General features: G+C 45.4%; 1 protein-coding gene and 1 long non-coding RNA gene across 2 annotated transcripts in view; both read right to left on the bottom strand.

The window, feature by feature from the left end:
* LOC110534841 (scavenger receptor cysteine-rich domain-containing group B protein) overlaps nt 1-7,846 on the bottom strand; it is an 8,708-nt gene extending 862 nt beyond the window's left edge. Inside the window, exons 1-2 of the mRNA XM_036934566.1 lie at nt 7,773-7,846; nt 5,340-5,654 (exon numbers count right to left, since the gene is read on the bottom strand). Coding sequence (XP_036790461.1) covers nt 5,340-5,654; nt 7,773-7,794 — 337 coding nt within the window. The 5' untranslated portion in view covers nt 7,795-7,846. The remainder of the gene's footprint in view (nt 1-5,339; nt 5,655-7,772) is intronic.
* Nucleotides 7,847-8,831: 985 nt separating this feature from the next.
* LOC118936912 lies at nt 8,832-16,628 on the bottom strand. The gene is made up of 3 exons (XR_005034339.1): nt 16,477-16,628; nt 9,857-10,165; nt 8,832-8,909 (listed from the first exon to the last, which is right to left on the bottom strand). It is a non-coding gene; the product is annotated as an uncharacterized LOC118936912 (long non-coding RNA).
* Nucleotides 16,629-22,500: the final 5,872 nt, after the last annotated feature.

The raw sequence follows: 22,500 nt of genomic DNA, 5'->3' as shown, positions 1-22,500 counted from the left end.
TGTTGTGTATGTTTCCCTGGGGAGTGGTCATCTACTTGAGAACAACTGTTGATACAGTTCAATCAGAGCAATCTATACCAGAGCCCTCAAAACGTTGTAGTAAGTTATTCCATTGATCAGTTAATCAGTTAGATTAGAAGACAAGGGCTCTGGAAGTCAACTTTGTGATCCCCCGTATCATCAGAGGTTCACTAAGGTTCACCTGGTCTGCTCTGATAACTCTGACATGATGAAGACCTTAGTCACAGGAAGGATGTCTTTCTCTGACATGATGAAGACCTTAGTCACATGAAGGACATCTTTCTCTGACATGATGAAGACCTTAGTCACAGGAAGGACATCTTTCTCTGACATGATGAAGATCTTAGTCACAGGAAGGACATCTTTCTCTATTTTTATTATTCTTTTCTATACTGTGTGTCTTATTTAGGTTTGGCCTGCAGGCTTCCAGAGAGGCTGATTACCCCCAGAGAGGCTGATTACCCGAGAGGCTGATTACCCCCAGAGAGGCTGATTACCCCTAGAGAGGCTGATTACCCCCAGAGAGGCTGATTACCCCTAGAGAGGCTGATTACCCCCAGAGAGGCTGATTACCCCCAGAGAGGCTGATTACCCCCAGAGAGGCTGATTACCCCCAGAGAGGCTGATTACCCCTAGAGGGGCTGATTACCCCCAGAGAGGCTGATTAACCCAGAGAGGCTGATTACCCCCAGAGAGGCTGATTACCCCCAGAGAGGCTGATTACCCCCAGAGAGGCTGATTACCCCCAGAGAGGCTGATTACCCCCAGAGAGGCTGATTACCCCCAGAGAGGTTGATTAACCCAGAGAGGCTGATTAACCCAGAGAGGCTGATTACCCCAGAGAGGCTGATTACCCCAGAGAGGCTGATTACCCCCAGAGAGGCTGATTACCCCCAGAGAGGCTGATTACCCCCAGAGAGGCTGATTACCTCAGAGAGGCTGATTGAGGCTGATTAACCCAGTGAGGCTGATTAACCCAGAGAGGCTGATTAACCCAGAGAGGCTGATTGAGGCTGATTACCCCCAGAGAGACTGATTAACCCAGAGAGGCTGATTGAGGCTGATTAACCCAGAGAGGCTGATTAACCCAGAGAGGCTGATTAACCCAGAGAGGCTGATTAACCCAGAGAGGCTGATTGAGGCTGATTAACCCAGTGAGGCGGATTAACCCAGAGAGGCTGATTAACCCAGAGAGGCTGATTAACCCAGAGAGGCTGATTACCCCCAGAGAGGCTGATTACCCCCAGAGAGGCTGATTACCCCTAGAGGGGCTGATTACCCCCAGAGAGGCTGATTAACCCAGAGAGGCTGATTAACCCAGAGAGGCTGATTACCCCTAAGAGGCTGATTACCCCCAGAGAGGCTGATTAACCCAGAGAGGCTGATTAACCCAGAGAGGCTGATTAACCCTAAGAGGCTGATTACCCCCAGAGAGGCTGATTACCCCAGAGAGGCTGATTACCCCCAGAGAGGCTGATTACCCCCAGAGAGGCTGATTAACCGAGAGGCTGATTACCCCCAGAGAGGCTGATTACCTCAGAGAGGCTGATTGAGGCTGATTAACCCAGTGAGGCTGATTAACCCAGAGAGGCTGATTAACCCAGAGAGGCTGATTAACCCAGAGAGGCTGATTGAGGCTGATTACCCCCAGAGAGGCTGATTAACCCAGAGAGGCTGATTGAGGCTGATTAACCCAGTGAGGCTGATTAACCCAGAGAGGCTGATTAACCCAGAGAGACTGATTAACCCAGAGAGGCTGATTGAGGCTGATTAACCCAGTGAGGCTGATTAACCCAGAGAGGCTGATTAACCCAGTGAGGCTGATTAACCCAGAGAGGCTGATTACCCCAGTGAGGCTGATTAACCAACCCAGAGAGCCTGATTACCCCAGAGAGGCTTGACTTCTCCATTCTATATTTCATGCACTCCAAAATTCAGCTCAGCAGGGAGGAGGAGAGGATAGAGGGATGACTGTGTGGAATGGTGACTATGGGGTGACAGTGGGAATGGTGACTATGGGGTGACCAGTGTGTGTGCCTGAGTGCGATGACTACAGAGGATTTGTGTGTGTGTGTATGTGTGTAGGTGTGTAGGTGTGTGTGTAGGTGTGTGTGTAGGTGTGTGTGTAGGTGTGTGTGAAGGTGTGTGTGTGTGTAGGTGTGTGCGCGCGCGCGTGTGTGTGTGTGTGTGTATAGGTGTGTAGGTGTGTGTAGGTGTCTGTGTAGGTGTGTAGGTGTGTAGGTGTGTGTAGGTGTGTAGGTGTGTGTAGGTGTGTGTGTAGGTGTGTGTAGGTGTGTAGGTGTGTAGGTGTGTGTAGGTGTGTGTGTAGGTTTGTGTAGGTGTGTGTAGGTGTGTAGGTGTGTAGGTGTGTAGGTGTGTAGGTGTGTGTAGGTGTCATGGCCTAATTTTCATTGTTTTTATTCACATATTTGAAGAGTCTTATTTATTCCTGTTTCTCCTTTATATTTATCACTACTGCAGTATATTATTTAATCAAACGTTTTATATTACTTTTTTTTCCCGTGAGTGTTTGACTTGTTGAGTGAATGAGGCAATGATTGAGTCCACTAGCTGTCTGGTTTGGAACCAGGCCGGCGTACCTGAACAGCATGGGGTTAACGAGCTTCCACCTGCATAAAGCCTGATCCAAATGACATTGAACAGGCAAACGATGGAACGCAGGATTCACCCAGACCGCTGTTGACGACGCCTGGGGAAAGAGGAGCTGCTACTGGGAGAGACCATTATCCTGCTCGGTCGAGGCAAACGACCGCAGCTCTGAGTAACACTATGTTGTTCGATTGATTGACCGATTCAGCTTCTCTCTCGCCACTTCAAGTCAGCCGGTGCGCTAAGGACGCGGCATTGGGGCGGCAGGAAGTCTAGCAGTTAAGAGCATTGGGCCAGTAACCGAAAGGTTGTTGGTTTGAATCCCTGAGCCGACTAGGTGAAAAATCTGTCTGTACCCTTGAACAAGTCATTTAACGCCAAGGTAAGTCGCTCTGGATAAGAGTGTTTGCTAAATGATGTAAGATGAGACCACAGTGACTCCCGCTCTTGGACCAGGCTGGCACCGAACCAAAGCACTCTGGTGAATGTGAGCCTGGGCTTGTTCTTGTGTGTTCGGGTTTTAATTACCCTCTTTTAACTAAAAGGGGAATATTATTAAAGAAGAACCTTAGATTTTGACCAGAATAATCAGGATAACGCTGACAAGTCAGGACATATTGCCTCACAAGGAGAACGTCAATTTTAGGGTTAAGGTTTAGGGGCGGCAGGGTAGCCTAGTGGTTAGAGCCGAAAGGTTGCAAGTTCGAATCCCCGAGCTGATAAGGTCTGTCGTTCTGCCCCTGAACAGGCAGTTAACCCACTGTTCCTAGGCCACCATTGAAAATAAGAATTTGTTCATAACTGACTTAAAGGTAAAAAATAAATAGGGGTTAGGGAAAATAGGCTTTGAATGGAAATCATTTTGGTCTAATTGTTGGTCCTCACAAGTACAGTAAAACCAACGTGTGTTTACTTCACTATGTACCTAGAATCGGAGTCTAATGGCGCATAGAGCCTGGTAACAGTGTAGGACTGTTTGGAAATTAGAGGGTGTGTAATTACTGAGTGACACGCTAATCAATATAAATTCCGGAGCAAATTCCAGCCACCGTGGCTCTAAATCGAGGCAGCGAGCCTGCTACAGTTGGGACTTTGATGAATGGAGAAAAGCGGCAATTAAAAATAAATGTTGTATCATGTCTGCCATATTTTTTTTGCCACAACCAATTGAGTTTGGGTATTTACAGTTTATGTGAAATGTCACCCCCTTATCTTTGTTGTCTTTATTATTTTGGTTAGGTGTTTTTGTTTTTTGTGTTTTTGTCCTGTCTAGGGTTTATGTCCTGTCTAGGGTTTTTGTCCTGTCTAGGGTTTTTGTCCTGTCTAGGGTTTATGTCCTGTCTAGGGTTTATGTACTGTCTAGGGTTTTTGTCCTGTCTAGGGTTTATGTCCTGTCTAGGGTTTATGTCCTGTCTAGGGTTTATGTCCTGTCTAGGGTTTTTGTCCTGTCTAGGGTTTATGTCCTGTCTAGGGTTTTTGTCCTGTCTAGGGTTTATGTCCTGTCTAGGGTTTATGTCCTGTCTAGGGTTTATGTCCTGTCTAGGGTTTTTGTCCTGTCTAGGGTTTTTGTCCTGTCTAGGGTTTTTGTCCTGTCTAGGGTTTTTGTCCTGTCTAGGGTTTATGTCCTGTCTAGGGTTTTTGTCCTGTCTAGTGTTTATGTCCTGTCTAGGGTTTTTGTCCTGTCTAGGGTTTTTGTCCTGTCTAGGGTTTTTGTCCTGTCTAGGGTTTTTGTCCTGTCTAGGGTTTTTGTCCTGTCTAGGGTTTATGTCCTGTCTAGGGTTTATGTCCTGTCTAGGGTTTTTGTCCTGTCTAGGGTTTTTGTCCTGTCTAGGTTTTTTGTCCTGTCTAGGGTTTTTGTCCTGTCTAGGGTTTATGTCCTGTCTAGGGTTTATGTCCTGTCTAGGGTTTTTGTCCTGTCTAGGGTTTTTGTCCTGTCTAGGGTTATTGTCCTGTCTAGGGTTTATGTCCTGTCTAGGGTTTTTGTCCTGTCTAGGGTTATTGTCCTGTCTAGGGTTTTTGTCCTGTCTAGGGTTTTTGTCCTGTCTAGGGCTTTTGTATGTTTATGGGGTTGTTTTACTAGTCTAGGTGTTTTATACGTCTATGGTTGCCTTAAATTGGTTCTCAATTAGAGGCAGCTGTTTATCGTTGTCTCTGATTGGGAACCGTATTTAGGCAGCCATATTCCTTGGGTAATTTGTGGGTGTATCGTCTATGTATTAGTTGCCTGTGTCTGCACTTGTTCTATATAGCGTCACGTTAGTTTTGTTGTTTTTGTAAATTTGTTGAAGTGTTCATTAAAATAGAAGATGTATTCACATCACGCTGCGCCTTGGTCTCATCCATACAACGAACGTGACGTGAAAACTATTTCTAAGAAGCGTACTGTGAGATTTTTTTTCCAAACTTTAACACTCTTGTGCTGGTCGCACTTTGAAGTCTACAATGTAGAGAGTGGGGAGAGGTCAAGGGTTATGCTAGATGGTGATGAATCGAGATCACAGCGGTTGCTTTCATCCACTTCTGTCATAGGCTTCCATTCAATAGAATTTTAAACTCCTTCCTGAGGAGCTGTGAAACCAGACGTTTGGGGACGGCTGGTGAACAACATTACTCAGCCTACTGTGGCAGTCCTCCCTGCAGCAAAAGGACAATATCTAAATTCTCATCGGACAAATTAGTTATATTTCCATAGTCCCAGTCAGTCTTACGTGCACAGATAACTCCAGCGTCTTCATGGTGTCCACAGTTGTGCTGTCCCCAGCCCAGATTGAAACAATTCTCCAGTTTCATTTCACTGCCCGTACAGTCCACGTTGTCCAGCAAGATGGGACCCGAGCCGTAGCCGAAGAAGGCCAGGATCTTGGCGGCGATAGCGGGACCACAACCCAGCTGCCTACACACCACCTGGGCGTTGGGCAGCTGCCAGTCGTCGTCACACACCGTGCCCCAGAGGTTACCGTGGAACACTTCAACGCGACCCTCGCAGCTGCTATTACCGTTCACCACGCGGAGGACGGGACGCTCTGGAGGAGGAGACACACAGAGAGGCACATTCTTCATGGTGTATTAGTAAAAGGTGTTGCTATGGTTTCCTTGTTGCACAATGGATTTAATCTACAAATGGAATATTACAGTGCCTTGTGAAAGTATTCGGCCCCCTTGAACTTTGCGACCTTTTGCCACATTTCAGGCTTCAAACATAACGATATAAAACTGTATTTTTTGTGAAGAATCAACAACAAGTGGGACACAATCATGAAGTGGAACGAGATTTATTGGATATTTCAAACTTTTTTAACAAATCAAAAACTGAAAAATTGGGCGTGCAAAATTATTCAGCCCCCTTAAGTTAATACTTTGTAGCGCCACCTTTTGCTGCGATTACAGCTGTAAGTCACTTGGGGTATGTCTCTATCAGTTTTGCACATCGAGAGACTGACATTTTTTCCCATTCCTCCTTGCAAAACAGCTCGAGCTCAGTGAGGTTGGATGGAGAGCATTTGTGAACAGCAGTTTTCAGTTCTTTCCACAGATTCTCGATTGGATTCAGGTCTGGACTTTGACTTGGCCATTCTAACACCTGGATATGTTTATTTTTGAACCATTCCATTGTAGATTTTGCTTTATGTTTTGGATCATTGTCTTGTTGGAAGACAAATCTCCGTCCCAGTCTCAGGTCTTTTGCAGACTCCATCAGGTTTTCTTCCAGAATGGTCCTGTATTTGGCTCCATCCATCTTCCCATCAATTTTAACCATCTTCCCTGTCCCTGCTGAAGAAAAGCAGGCCCAAACCATGATGCTGCCACCACCATGTTTGACAGTGGGGATGGTGTGTTCAGCTGTGTTGCTTTTACACCAAACATAACGTTTTGCATTGTTGCCAAAAAGTTAAATTTTGGTTTCATCTGACCAGAGCACCTTCTTCCACATGTTTGGTGTGTCTCCCAGGTGGCTTGTGGCAAACTTTAAACGACACTTTTTATGGATATCTTTAAGAAATGGCTTTCTTCTTGCCACTCTTCCATAAAGGCCAGATTTGTGCAATATACGACTGATTGTTGTCCTATGGACAGAGTCTCCCACCTCAGCTGTAGATCTCTGCAGTTCATCCAGAGTGATCATGGGCCTCTTGGCTGCATCTCTGATCAGTCTTCTCCTTGTATGAGCTGAAAGTTTAGAGGGACGGCCAGGTCTTGGTAGATTTGCAGTGGTCTGATACTCCTTCCATTTCAATATTATCGCTTGCACAGTGCTCCTTGGGATGTTTAAAGCTTGGGAAATATTTTTGTATCTAAATCCGGCTTTAAACTTCTTCACAACAGTATCTCGGACCTGCCTGGTGTGTTCCTTGTTCTTCATGATGCTCTCTGCGCTTTTAACGGACCTCTGAGACTATCACAGTGCAGGTGCATTTATACGGAGACTTGATTACACACAGGTAGATTGTATGTATCATCATTAGTCATTTAGGTCAACATTGGATCATTCAGAGATCCTCACTGAACTTCTGGAGAGAGTTTGCTGCACTGAAAGTAAAGGGGCTGAATAATTTTGCACGCCCAGTTTTTCAGTTTTTGATTTGTTAAAAAAGTTAGAAATATCCAATAAATGTCGTTCCACTTCATGATTGTGTCCCACTTGTTGTTGATTCTTCACAAAAAAATACAGTTTTATATCTTTATGTTTGAAGCCTGAAATGTGTCAAAAGGTCGCAAAGTTCAAGGGGGCCGAATACTTTCGCAAGGCACTGTATGTATTATAAACTGGGTGGTTTGAGCCCTGAATGCTGATTGGCTGACAGCCGTGGTATATCAGACCGTATACCATGGGTATGACAAAACAATGATGTTTTACTGCCCTAATGATGTTGGTAAGCAGTTTATAATAGCAATAAGGCACCTCGGGGGTTTGTGGTATATGGCCAATATACCATGGCTAAGGGGTGTGTCCAGGCACTCCGCGATGCGTCGTGCCTAACAGCCATTAGCAGTGGTATATTGGCCATATACAACACCCCCTCGTGCCTTATTGCTTAAATAATAAGCAAGTATTATAACAGATATATCTGTTTAGAGTACATTAGCTGGAGATAATTCCATTCATTTGTCACATGGGGGGGGGGCTGCAGCATCACCACTACCTTTGGTTGTGATAGCAACCATTGTCTTTGTCACGGTAGTTGTAGTAGTGGTCTTGACTGGCTCTGTTCGGTCGGTCACTAGAATAACACAAACGATGCATTAGAATCAGAATAATGAGTCGGTCTACACCGGCAAGCTGATGCCTACAGTAGACGGCTGACCGTTTCCCATCCTCTGTGAGGAGAGGGGGGGGGGGGGGGTCGAATTAGGAATTACAATACTAGAATTTAGAATACCAGAATGGACATTAACCTTCTTATGATAGTATAAAAGGTCAGCCATTTTGGTCAGGGAATTGGTCAACCTTAGTTTGCCAGGGCTGTGATAAGATATTGTGTGAAACAATTCATTTGTAGAATGTGTCTGCACTGCGTGTTTGTTAGCTAGCTAGCCAGCCAGTTTTAGAGGAATGATTCTATAAACTGATCAAATTAACTACCCATATGCCAACATTCCATTCAAACAATACAGTCATTCCACAGCTTAGACAAGTTGTAGCTCGCAAGTACTGATATTGTATCATATAATATCACAGCTTGGAAACAAACATAAAAAAAAATATATGGTCTTTTTATATATATTTTAAAGGTTATTTATACAGAAAATTGGCATAAAACCCGTATAAACCCATGTTTATAATATGACAATATTTTTGGTTGACTGTGATTCTATTACACCATTTCTGATACACATCACATGCCTTACTTTTATTTTCCTGCATTAGTCAAATCAGGAAATGCATCACTTTTGCCTCTACTGCATTCATTCCAATTAGACTGACCAAAATGGCTGCCATTTTCACCATGTTCTGGAACTTTGAGGGTTTAGAAAATACTGTAGCCCCTCTAGTAATTTAATAGGATCTCTATGGGGGTGACTTCCTTTACTTGCTCCATCACCACCATGTACTGAGTGGCACCGCTGTCCCCGAGTTAAAGAGAAACTTAGAGAGGAAACAGCACCCTCTATTGGTCATAGGATAGAGATGCAGGTGGAGCAGTGTGGTCTGACGGGGACCACACTATTATTACATTATAATACTTAAGCTAAATAATTGCCTGTAATGCTGGCAGTCTGGAAGAATCCCCTTCCCATGGGCATTGTGTTCTTGGGAGAAACTGTGGTGGAGCCTGAACCTACACAGAGAACAGACATGAATAGCAGACATAGTATTAAAGACATTGGCAACATGAATTACAGCGAGAGAGAGAGAGATACAGAGAGAGAGAGAGCGAGATACAGGGAGAGAGAGAGAGAGAGACAGAGAGATACAGGGAGAGAGAGAGAGAGAGACAGAGAGATACAGGGAGAGAGAGAGAGAGAGAGACAGAGAGATACAGGGAGAGAGTGAGAGAGATATAGGGAGAGATACAGGGAGAGAGAGAGAAAGACAGAGAGACAGAGAGAGATACAGGGAGAGAGAGAGCGAGACAGAGAGATACAGGGAGAGAGAGAGAAAGACAGAGAGACAGAGAGATACAGGGAGAGAGAGAGAGACAGAGATAGAGGGAGAGAGAGAGCGAGAGAGAGATACAGGGAGAGAGAGAAAGACAGAGAGACAGAGAGAGATACAGGGAGACAGAGAGAGAGCGAGAGAGAGATACAGGGAGAGAGAGAAAGACAGAGAGACAGAGAGAGATACAGGGAGACAGAGAGATACAGGGAGAGAGAGAGCGAGAGAGAGATACAGGGAGAGAGAGAAAGACAGAGAGACAGAGAGAGATACAGGGAGAGAGAGAAAGACAGAGAGACAGAGAGAGAGAGAAAGACAGAGAGACAGAGAGAGACAAAGGGCGAGGGAGACATTTTTTTGTTGTTGAATTGAATTAAAAGAGAGACTGAGAGAGATACAGGGAGAGAGAGACAGAGAGAGACAGACAGAGAGAGAGAGAGAGAGAGAGGTGGAGAGAGAGAGAGAGAGAGAGACAGAGAGAGACAGACAGAGAGAGAGAGAGAGAGAGAGGTGGAGAGAGAGAGAGAGAGAGAGACAGAGAGAAACAGAGATACAGGGAGAGAGAGAAAGACCAAGAGAGACAGAGAGAGAGAGAAAGACAGACAGAGAGAGACAGAAACAGCTTCTCACAGATAACCCCAGCGTCCTCATGATGTCCACAGTTGTGTATCCCCCATCCCAGACTGTAGCATTTACTCAGCTGGTTCTCGTAACCATTACAGTTGACATTGTCCAGTAGAATCAGTCCTGTGCCGTAACCAAAGTAGGCATTGGTGGTGGAGGAAACGGCGTGGCCACAGCCAATCTGCTGACACACCACCCCTGCGTCTCTCCTACCCCAGTCGTCATCACACACCGTCCCCCAGCTGCCCTGGTAGAAGACCTCCACCCGTCCCTGGCAGTAGTCCAGTCCACCAACTAAGCGGATCCTACCATCTCCTAAAATATAGGGGAGGGCGGGAATCATCAGCATTCCATGTAAACCATATATGCAAAAGTATGAGGACATCCCTTCAAATTAGCTGGATTCGGCTATTTCAGCCACACCCGTTGCTGACAGGTGTATACAGTCGAGCACACAGCCATGCAATCTCCATAGACAAACAGTGGCAGTAGAATGGCTCGTACTGAAGAGCTCAGTGATTTAAAAAAATCTAATCAAAATTGAATTGTCACACACACATATTTAGTAGATGCTATTGTGGGTGTAGCGAAATGCTTGAGTTCAGAGCTCCAACAGTGCAGTAGTATCTAACAGTTCACAACAATACACAAATCTAAAAGAATGGAATTAATACGTATATAAATATTAGATTGAGCAATGTCGGCGTGGCATTGACTAAAATAGAGTAGAATAGAATGCAGTATATACATATGAGATGAGTAAAGCAGTATGTAAGCATTATTCAAACATTATTAAAGTGACTAGTGTTCCATTATTAAAGTGGCCAGTGATTCCATGTATATGTATATAGGGCAGCAGTCTCTAAGGTGCATGGTTGCATAACCGGGTGGAAGCTGGCTAGTGATGGCTGTTTAGCAGTCTAATGGCCTTGAGATAGAAGCTGTTTTTCAGTCTCTCGGTCCCAGCTTTGATGCAGATGTACTGACCTCGCCTTCTGGATGATAGCGGGGTGAACAGGATGTGGCTTGGGTGGTTGATGTCCTTGATGATCTTTTTGGCCTTCCTGTGACATCAGGTGCTGTAGCTGTCCTGGAGGGCAGGTTATGCGTTGCGCAGACCGCACCACCCTCAGGAGAGCCCTGCAGTTGTGGGCGGTATAGTTGCCATACTAGGCGGTCATAAAGCCCGACAGGATGCTCTCAATTGTGTATCTGTAAAAGTTTGTGAGGGTTTTAGGGGCCAAGACAAGTTTCTTCAGCCTAAGGTTGAAGAAGCCTTCCTCATCACACTGTCTGTGTGGGTGAACCATTTCAGATCGTCAGTGATGTGTACGCTGAGGAACTTGAAGCTTTCCACCTTCTCCCCTGCAGTCCAGGTGATGTGGCTAGGGGGTGGTCCCTCTGCTGTTTCCTGAAGTCCAGGATCAGCTCCTTTGTTTTGTTAACGTTGAGTGAGAGGTTATTTTCCTGGCACCCCTCTCCCAGGGCCCTCACCTCCTCCCTGTAGGCCGTCTCGTCATTGTTGGTAATCAGGCCTCCTACTCGTGTCGTCTGAAAACTTGATGATTGAGTTGGAGGCGTACGTGGCCACGCAGCCATGGGTGAACAGGGAGTACAGGAGGAGGCTGAGCATGCACCCTTGTGGGACCCCTGTGTTGCGGATCAGCGTAGTGGAGGTGTTGTTTCCTACCTTCACCACCTGTGGGCGGTCCGTCAGGAAGTCCAGGACCCAGTTGCACAGGGCGGGGTTCAGACCCAGGGCCCCAAGCTTAATGATGAGCTTAGACGGTACGATGGGGTTGAATACTGAGCGAGAGTCAAGGAACAGCATTCTTACATAGGTTTCCCTCTTGTCCAGATGGGATAGGGTAATGTGCAGTGCCATGGATAAAGCAGGGTGCAGTGCCATGGATAAAGCAGGGTGCAGTGTGGAGTCTGTGGAGCTATTGAGGCGCTAAGCAAATTAAAGTGGGTCTAGGGTGCCAGGTAAAGGTGGAGGTGATATAATCCTTAAACTAACCTCTCAAAGCACTTCATGATGACAGGAGTGCTACAGGGTGATAGTCATTTAGTTCAGTTACCTTTGCTTTATTGGGTACAGGAACAATGGTGGACATCTTGAAGCAAGTGGAGACAACAGACTGGGATAGGGAGAGATTGAATATGTCCGTAAACACTCCAGCCAGCTGGTCTGCGCATGCTCTAGGACACGGCTAGGGATTCCGTCTGGGCCGGCAGCCTTGCGAGAGTAAACACTCATAAATGTCTTACTCACGTCGGCCATGGAGAAGGAGAGCCCACAGTCCTCGGTAGCAGGCCGCATCGGTGGCACTGTGTTATCCTCAAAGCTGGTGAAGAAGGTGTTTAGCTTGTCCGGAAGCAAGACATCGGTGTCCGCAATGTGGTTGGCTTTTTGTAGTCCGTGATTGACTGTAGACCCTGACTCATACGTCTCATGTCTGAGCCGTTGAATTGCGACTCCACTTTGTCTCTGTACTGACGTTTAGCCTGTTTGATGCCTTACAGAGGGAATAACTACACTGTTTGTATTCGGCCATATTCCCAGTCACCTTGCCATGGTTAAATGCAGTGGTTCGCATTTTCAGTTTTGCGCGAATGCTGACATCTATCCACAGTTTCTGGTTTGGGTAGGATTTAATAGTCACAGTGGGTACAACATCTCCTATACACTTCCTGATGAACTCAGTCACCGTGTCATATTCGTGTATTTGTCCATGTCTCAGAGGCTACCCGGAACATATTCCAGTACATGTGAGCAAAATAATCTTGATGCGTGGATTCCGATTGGTCAGATCAGCGTTGAATAGACCTGAGCACATATATGTCCTGTTTGAGTTCCTGCCTATATGGAGTTGTGATCAGATTTTATGAAGGAAGGGTGGAGGTGGGCCTTGTAGACATTTTGAAAAGTTGAGTAGCATTGGTCCAATGTTTCCCAGTGCGAGTACTACAGTCATTGTGTTGGTAGAACTTCGGTAGTATTTTCCTCAAATTGCATTGCTAAAATCCCCAGCTACACAAAATTCCGGCCTCAGGATATGTGGTTTCCAGTTTGCATAAAGTCCAGTGTAGTTCTTTGTGGACCGTCATGGTATCGGCTTGAGGGGGATATTCACGGCTGTGACTATAACCAAAGATAATTATCTTGGGAGGTAATACGGTCGGCATTTGATTGTGAGGTGTTTTAGGTCAGCTGAACAAAATGACTTGAGTTTCTGTGCGTTATCACAATCACACCATGAGTAGTTAATCATGTAACATACACCCCCTCCTTTCTTCTTCCCGGAGAGTTCTTTATTCCTGTCTGCGCGATGTACTGAGAACCCAGCTGGTTGTATGGACGGGGACAGTATACACAGAGAGAGCCATGTTTCTGTATGCTACAATCCCTGATGTCTCCCTGGAAGGAGATCCTCGCCCTGAGCTCGTCTACTTTATTATCCAGAGACTGAACATTAGCGGTGGATGGTGTGCATGCCTCCTGAGTCGGACCAGAAGTCCACTCCGAATAACTCTTCTCAGCCGGCAACTTCATGGAGCAACCTCTGGGATAAGCTTAATTGCCCTGGGGGTACGAACAAAGGATCCAATTGGGGAAAGTTGTAATCCTGGTCGCAATGCACCATTCTGATATCTAAAAGTTATTTTTGGTTGTATGTAATAACACAAAAAAACTCCAAAGGCAAACATTGGCAGCAGATTGGCCCGTACTAAAGAGCTCAGTAACTTTCAACATGGCACCATCATAGGATGCCTTTCCAACAAGTCAGTTCATCAAATCTCTGCCCTGCTAGAGCTGCCCCGGTCAACTGTAAGTGTTGTTATTGTGAAGTGGAAACATCTAGGAGCAACAACGGCCCAGGCTCGAAGTGGTAGGCCACGCAAGCTCACAGAACGGGACCGCCGAGTTCTGAAGCATGTAGCGTGTAAAAATCATCTGTCCTCAGTTGCAACACTCACTACCGAGTTCCAAACTGCCTCTGGAAGCAACGTCAGCACAATAACTGTTCGTCGGGAGCTTCATGAAATGGGTTTCCATGGCCGAGCAGCTGTACACAAGCTTAAGATCACCATGCTCAATGCCAAGCATTTGCTGGAGTGGTGTAAAGCTTGCTGCCATTGGACTCTGGAGCAGTGGAAACGCGTGCACCCGTGCACCCGTGCACAAAGTGAGGTCCATACAGAAATTATTTATCGAGATTGGTGTGGAAGAACTTGACTAGCCTGCACAGTGCCCTGACCTCAACTCCATTTTTTATTTTACCTTTATTTAACTAGGCAAGTCAGTTAAGAACAGAATTCTTATTTTCAATGATGGCCTAGGAACAGTGGGTTAACTGCCTGTTCAGGGGCAGAACGACAGATTTGTACCTTGTCAGCTCGGGGGTTTGAACTTGCAACCTTCCGATTACTAGTCCAACGCTCTAACCACTAGGCTACCCTGCCGCCCATTGATCACCTTTGGGAATAATCGCCCAATATCAGTGCCCGACCTCACTAATGTTCTTGTGGCTGAATAGAAGCAGGTCCCCGCAACAATGTTCCAGCATCTAGTGGAAACTAGTGGCGTGCCGTGGGCCTGGGGCCTGGGCCTTCAGTGAAAATATATATATTTTTAAAATTATATTCTGATGATGTTTAGGCCAGCAGAGAAGGCCTTGCTGACCGTGACGGCTCACCACTGGTGGAAAACCATCCCAGAAGAGTGGAGTTACAGAAGCAAAGGGGGGAACCAACTCCATATTACTGGCCATGATTTTGGAATGAGATGTTCGACGAGCAGGTGTCCACATACTTTTGGATAATTTATCGTATCTTCTCACTCAAAGCCTGGATTCATGTCTATAACACATCTATAATGTCTTTATGGTGTGCCTATGTGTCTCCCGACCCCTCCTGTCTCAGCCTCCAGTATTTAACTGCAGTAGTTTATGTGTCGGGGGGCTAGGGTCAGTCTGTTATATTTGGAGTATTTCTCCTGTCTTATCTGGTGTCCTGTGCGAATTTAAGTATTCCCCTCTAATTCTCTCTCTCTTTTTCTCTCTTTCTCTTTCTCCTTCACTCCATTTCTCTCTCTCTCTCTCTCTTCTCTTGGAGGACCTGAACCCTAGGACCATGGCTCAGGACTACCTGGCCTGATGACTCCTTGTGTCCCCAGTCCACCTGGTCGTGCTGCTGCTCCGGTTTCTGATGTTCTGCCTTCGGCTGTGGAGCCATGGCCTGTTCGCCGGACATGCTGCCTTGTCCCGGACCTGCTGTTTTCAACTCTCTCTCTCTCTACCGCACCTGCTGTCTCTAACTCTGAATGATCGGCTATGAAAGGCCAACTGACATTTACTCCTGAGGTGCTGACCTGTTGCACCCTCTACAACCACAGTGATTATTATTATTTGACCCTGCTGGTCACCTATGATCATTTGAACATCTTGGCCATGTTCTGTTATAATCTCCACCCGGCACAGCCAGAAGAGGACTGGCCACCCCTCATAGCCTGGTTCCTCTCTAGGTTTCTTCCTAGTTTCCGGTCTTTCTAGGGAGTTTTTCTTAGCCACCGTGCTTCTACACCTGCATTGTTTGGGGTTTAAGGCTGGGTTTCTGTACAGCACTTTGTGACGTCGGTTGATGTAAAAAAAAAGAGGGCTATATAAATAAACTTGATTGATTGATATGTCTGTGAGTTGTTATGTCTGTGAGTTGTTATGTCTGTGAGCTGTTATGTCTGTGAGTTGTTATGTCTGTGAGCTGAAATGTCTGTGAGTTGTTATGTCTGTGAGTTGTTATGTCTGTGAGTTGTTATGTCTGTGAGTTGTTATGTCTGTGAGTTGTTATGTCTGTGAGCTGTTATGTCTGTGAGTTATGTCTGTGAGTTGTTATGTCTGTGAGCTGAAATGTCTGTGAGCTGAAATGTCTGTGAGTTGTTTTGTCTGTGAGTTGTTATGTCTGTGAGTTGTTATGTCTGTGAGTTGTTATGTCTGTGAGTTGTTATGTCTGTGAGTTGTTATGTCTGTGAGTTGTTATGTCTGTGAGTTGTTATGTCTGTGAGTTGTTATGTCTGTGAGTTGTTATGTCTGTGAGTTGTTATGTCTGTGAGCTGTTATGTCTGTGAGTTGTTATGTCTGTGAGTTGTTATGTCTGAGATTTGCCCTTAACATTGCTCTCCCATGCTGCTGTCTTAGTTTCGTTCCAGGTCTCTTTTGAAAACTGATTTTTATCTCACTACCTCGATAAATAAAGGTTAAGTAAAAAAAAGTTTAAATCCTTAATTGAATATCGCTCTGTTCATTTACACAGGCAGCCAAATTCTGATATTTTGCCCAATTACTGGCAAAAGCACTGATGTGATTGGTCAAAAGATCAGAAATGTGTTGCCTGTGTAATCGCAGACTATTTAGTTTGGATTCCGGGCTAGATTTATTGGGCTCTTGTGAGCGTGTTGTCCTCCATGAACTTTGAAGTTCTCCAGTTCTACAAACCTGGTTGTGACTGAAGGCAAACGGACTTCACCCTTTCCCCTTAAAGCAGTTTATTATACAGTGAATTAAAACAATTTTACTTACATCGTTTGACTGAAATTAGAGAGAAGAGAAATTAACGGGATCACTTACTTAAAGCTGAGTTTCTCCGAGATGAAGTGGTGGCCTCACCGAGGCTCCGTGACGCCACCACTGATGGAACTAAGGAGAGATGAGACAGAGGCAATAAAATAATACATTATATTTATTAGTGAGTCAACCAGGGATGTGTCCTTGTAACTCAGTCTTTTGTCATGCATTGACATCACATGAAATCTTTAGAAATGGTAAGGCCCATTCCTACACAAAACGTAACTAGAAGAGTAATACACTTCTTTTCCAAGATGGCAGACGTCTTTTGTCCTCGTCTTGTCGTGTCCCGTGTATATATATATATATATATATATATATATATATATATATATATATATATATATATATATATTTAAAAAAAAAATCACATACCTTTTTATATATATATGTTTTAATTTTCCATAAACTCATCTTCATAACACTCTCCTGCAACCCGCCTCACCAATTTATATTTATAAAAAAAGTATTATTTACCTCAAATCTGTAATCCTCCAAGAAGCTAGCCAGAAACTAGCCAGAAACTAGCCAGAAGCTAGCTAGAAGCTAGCCAGAAGCTAATCCAGAAGCTAATCAGAAGCTAATCAGAAGCTAATCAGAAGCTAGTTAGCTTCTTTACTGGCTAATCGTTAGTATTCAGCTAACCACGGTTTGTGGTCAACAGCTATCCTTTAGCTCGAAAATCTATCGGCAGTTTTGTACGGCGCAGCGCGGCTCGAAACGGAACATACCGGACCAATTTTTCTCTCCATGTCCCTGGATTTCAACCGCTAACTCTGGACATTCATACCCGGATCTCACAGCTAGCTAGCTGCTATCCGTGTGACTATCGGCTTTCGTCGATTCCGGAACAAACATCAATTATTCCGGAGCTAGCCAGCTGAAGAGTTCCATCAATCACTCCTGGGCTACAATCACCTATCCGGACCCGTTTTACTGCCTACGCGGAGCCCCACCGGGCCTTCACAACTGGACTGCCGACGTTATCTACCCGAAGGAGTTATCCGGCTGGCTCCTCCGTCGCGACGTTACCTGAACGCCCATCTGCGGCCCGCTAACCGTTAGCTGTCTTATCGGCTGCTATCTGAATAGACAATCAGACAATTTATTTATATTATAATTTTTTATTTATTTTTTCTTCTTGGGCCTCTATAACTATATCTATTGTTTTTTTGTTGTTGTGTGATTTGGATTAATCCCCTCTACCACACGGAACCCCACTAATCTACTGACGGAACGCAAGAGGTGGCTAGTAACAGACCTCCATCCTATGCTAGCTTGCTACTGATGGCCTGGCTAGCTGTCTAAATCGCCGTGACCCCAAACAACCTCTCTACTCACTGGACCCTTTTGATCACTCGACTAAACATGCCTCTCCTTAATGTCAATATGCCTTGTCCATTGCTGTTCTGGTTAGTGTTTATTGGTTTATTTCACTGTAGAGCCTCTAGTCCTGCTCAATATACCTTATCCAACCTATTAGTTCCACCACCCACACATGCAATGACATCTCCTGGTTTCAATGATGTTTCTAGAGACAATAACTCTCTCTTCATCACTCAATACCTAGGTTTACCTCCACTGTATTCACATCATACCATACCTTTGTCTGTACATTATACCTTGATGCTATTTTATCGCCCCCAGAAACCTCCTTTTACTCTCTGTTCCAGACGTTCTAGACGACCAATTCGTATTGCTTTTAGCCGTACCCTTATGTTACTCCTCCTCTGTTCCTCTGGGGATGTAGAGGTGAATCCAGGCCCTGCAGGGCCTAGCTCCACTCCTATTCCCCAGGCGCTCTCTTTTGACGACTTCTGTAACCGTAATAGCCTTGGTTTCATGCATGTTAACATTAGAAGCCTCCTCCCTAAGTTTGTTCTATTCACTGCTTTAGCACACCAACCTGGATGTTCTAGCTGTGTCTGAATCCTGGCTTAGGAAGACCACCAAAAATTCTGACATTTTAATCCCAAACTACAACATTTTCAGACAAGATAGAACTGCCAAAGGGGGCGGTGTTGCAATCTACTGCAAAGATAACCTGCAGAGTTCTGTCCTACTATCCATCTAACTTCTACTTTTAAAAATCCACCTCTCTAAAAACAAGTCTCTCACCGTTGCCGCCTGATATAGACCACCCTCTGCCCCCAGCTGTGCTCTGGACACCATATGTGAACTCATTGCCCCCCATCTATCTTCAGAGCTTAACATGCTTAACACCCCAGCCATTCTACAATCTAAACTTGATGCCCTCAATCTCACACAAATGATCAATGAACCTACCAGGTACCTCCCCAAAGCCTTAAACACGGGCACCCTCATAGATATCATCCTAACCAACTAATACACCTCTGTTGTCTTCAACCAAGATCTCAGCGATCACTGCCTCATTGCCTGCATCCGTAATGGGTCAGCGGTCAAACGACCTCCACTCATCATTGTCAAACGCTCCCTGAAACACTTCAGCGAGCAGGCCTTTCTAATCGACCTGGCCGGGGTATCCTGGAAGGATATTGATCTCATCCCGTCAGTAGAGGATGCCTGTATGTTTTTTTTAAATGCCTTCCTAACCATCTTAAATAAACACGCCCCATTCAAGAAATGTAGAACCAGGAACAGATATAGCCCTTGGTTCTCCCCAGACCTGACTGCCCTTAACCAACAAAAAAACATCCTATGGCGTTCTGCATTAGCATCGAACAGCCCCTGTGATATGCAGCTGTTCAGGGAAGCTAGAAACCATTATACACAGGCAGTTAGAAAAGCTAAGGCTAGCTTTTTCAAGCAGAAATTTGCTTCCTGCAACACTAACTCAAAAAAGTTCTGGGACACTGTAAAGTCCATGGAGAATAAGAACACCTCCTCCCAGCTGCCCACTGCACTTAAGATAGGAAACACTGTCACCACTGATAAATCCACCATAATTGAGAATTTCAATAAGCATTTTTCTACAGCTGGCCATGCTTTCCACCTGGCTACTCCTACCCCGGTCAACAGCACTGCACCCCCCACAGCAACTCGCCCAAGCCTTCCCCATTTCTCCTTCTCCTTCTCCCAAATCCGTTCAGCTGATGTTCTGAAAGAGCTGCAAAATCTGGACCCCTACAAATCAGCCGGGCTAGGCAATCTGGACCCTTTCTTTCTAAAATGATCTGCCGAAATTGTTGCCACCCCTATTACTAGCCTGTTCAACCTCTCTTTCGTGTCGTCTGAGATTCCCAAAGATTGGAAAGCAGCTGCGGTCATCCCCCTCTTCAAAGGGGGGGACACTCTTGACCCAAACTGCTACAGACCTATATCTATCCTACCATGCCTTTCTAAGGTCTTCGAAAGCCAAGTCAACAAACAGATTACCGACCATTTCGAATCTCACCATACCTTCTCTGCTATGCAATCTGGTTTCAGAGCTGGTCATGGGTGCACCTCAGCCACGCTCAAGGTCCTAAATGATATCTTAACCGCCATCGATAAGAAACATTACTGTGCAGCCGTATTCATTGATCTGGCCAAGGCTTTCGATTCTGTCAATCACCACATCCTCATCGGCAGACTCGACAGCCTTGGTTTCTCAAATGATTGCCTCGCCTGGTTCACCAACTACTTCTCTGATAGAGTTCAGTGTATCAAATCGGAGGGTCTGCTGTCCGGACCTCTGGCAGTCTCTATGGGGGTGCCACAGGGTTAAATTCTTGGACCGATTCTCTTCTCTGTATACATCAATGAGGTCGCTCTTGCTGCTGGTGAGTCTCTGATCCACCTCTACGCAGACGACACCATTCTGTATACTTCTGGCCCTTCTTTGGTCACTGTGTTAACAACCCTCCAGGCAAGCTTCAATGCCATACAACTCTCCTTCCGTGGCCTCCAATTGCTCTTAAATACAAGTAAAACTAAATGCATGCTCTTCAACCGATCGCTACCTGCACCTGCCCGCCTGTCCAACATCACTACTCTGGACGGCTCTGACTTAGAATACGTGGACAACTACAAATACTTAGGTGTCTGGTTAGACTGTAAACTCTCCTTCCAGACCCATATCAAACATCTCGAATCCAAAGTTAAATCTAGAATTGGCTTCCTACTTCGCAACAAAGCATCCTTCACTCATGCTGCCAGACATACCCTTGTAAAACTGACCATCCTACCAATCCTCGACTTTGGCGATGTCATTTACAAAATAGCCTCCCATACCCTACTCAACAAATTGGATGCAGTCTATCACAGTGCAATCCGTTTTGTCACCAAAGCCCCATATTCTACCCACCATTGTGACCTGTACGCTCTCGTTGGCTGGCCCTCGCTTCATACTCGTCGCCAAACCCACTGGCTCCACTTCATCTACAAGACCCTGCTAGGTAAAGTCCCCCCTTATCTCAGCTCGCTGGTCACCATAGCATCTCCCACCTGTAGCACACGCTCCAACAGGTATATCTCTCTAGTCACCCCCAAAACCAATTCTTTCTTTGGCCGCCTCTCCTTCCAGCACTCTGCTGCCAATGACTGGAACGAACTACAAAAATCTCTGAAACTGGAAACACTTATCTCCCTCACTAGCTTTAAGCACCAACTGTCAGAGCAGCTCACAGATTACTGCACCTGTACATAGCCCACCTATAATTTAGCCCAAACAACTATCTCTTCCTCTACTGTATTTATTTATTTATTTTGCTCCTTTGCACCCATTATTTTTATTTCTACTTTGCACATTCTTCCATTGCAAATCTACCATTCCAGTGTTTTACTTGCTATTTGTATTTACTTTGCCACCATGGCCTTTTTTTGCCTTTACCTCCCTTATCTCACCTCATTTGCTCACATCGTATATAGACTTGTTTATGCTGTTTTACTCCATGTGTAACTCTGTGTCGTTGTATGTGTCGAACTGCTTTGCTTTATCTTGGCCAGGTCGCAATTGTAAATGAGAACTTGTTCTCAACTTGCCTACCTGGTTAAATAAAGGTGAAATAAAAAAAAGGAGGATTGATTACTACAAACGCATTCGGTTGACCTTTTAACCTGTTATTACTTGTCAGAGTAGAGGACCTTGTGCATTTCAGGTAAAATAACAACCCAATGTTTATATCCCAGAACAAAGTGGCTAGCAACAGCAAGCTAGCTAGCTAAATTGCCATAAATGTTTGCTTATCGACCTGTCCCCAAATTAATATAATTGGTTCAGAGTTAGTTTTGATACTGTCAACCTGCGTGTCGTGATCGCGTCTGGTGTGGGGTAATAAAATCAACATGTGTGAGATGGTGCATCCAGACACGCGTGTGCAGTCTGGTCGGCCTGTAAGAGTTGCATAACCCTGGACTGGAATAAGATAAATATACCTCAATGAGTCTTACCTTTGCATGTGACTGATACATCCTCGTAGTGGTAACAGTTATGGATTCTCCAGCCCAGACTGCCACACTGTCCCAGGTCGGTCTCCCCTCCTTTACAGTCTACATTGTCCAGCATGATGGGCCCCAAGCCCTGGCCGTACTCTGAGATGCTACCTACCGCCACAGCCAGACCACAGACCAGCTGCCGACACACCACATTGGCATCTACCATGTCCCAGTCGTCATCACACACCGTACCCCACGTTCCGTTGTGCCATACTTCCACACGCCCCTCACACCGGTCACGCCCGTTCACCAGACGCACTGGAGAGATGAGACAATATATCACTAGACCCACGGCAGAAGAGACATAATATGATATCATCAGACCCACTGCAGAGGAGACACAATATAATATCATCAGACCCACTGCAGAGGAGACACAATATGATATCATCAGACCCACTGCAGAGGAGACACAATATGATATCATCAGACCCACTGCAGAGGAGACACAATATGACATCATCAGACCCACTGCAGAGGAGACACAATATGATATCATCAGACCCACTGCAGAGGAGACACAATATGATATCATCAGACCCGCTGCAGAGGAGACACAATATGACATCATCAGACCCACTGCAGAGGAGAAACAATATGATATCATCAGACCCACTACAGAGAAGACAC

Source organism: Oncorhynchus mykiss, chromosome 10 (genome assembly GCF_013265735.2).
Source record: "Oncorhynchus mykiss isolate Arlee chromosome 10, USDA_OmykA_1.1, whole genome shotgun sequence".
NCBI classification, from domain to species: domain Eukaryota; kingdom Metazoa; phylum Chordata; class Actinopteri; order Salmoniformes; family Salmonidae; genus Oncorhynchus; species Oncorhynchus mykiss.
This window is presented reverse-complemented; position numbering and strand designations above follow the sequence as displayed.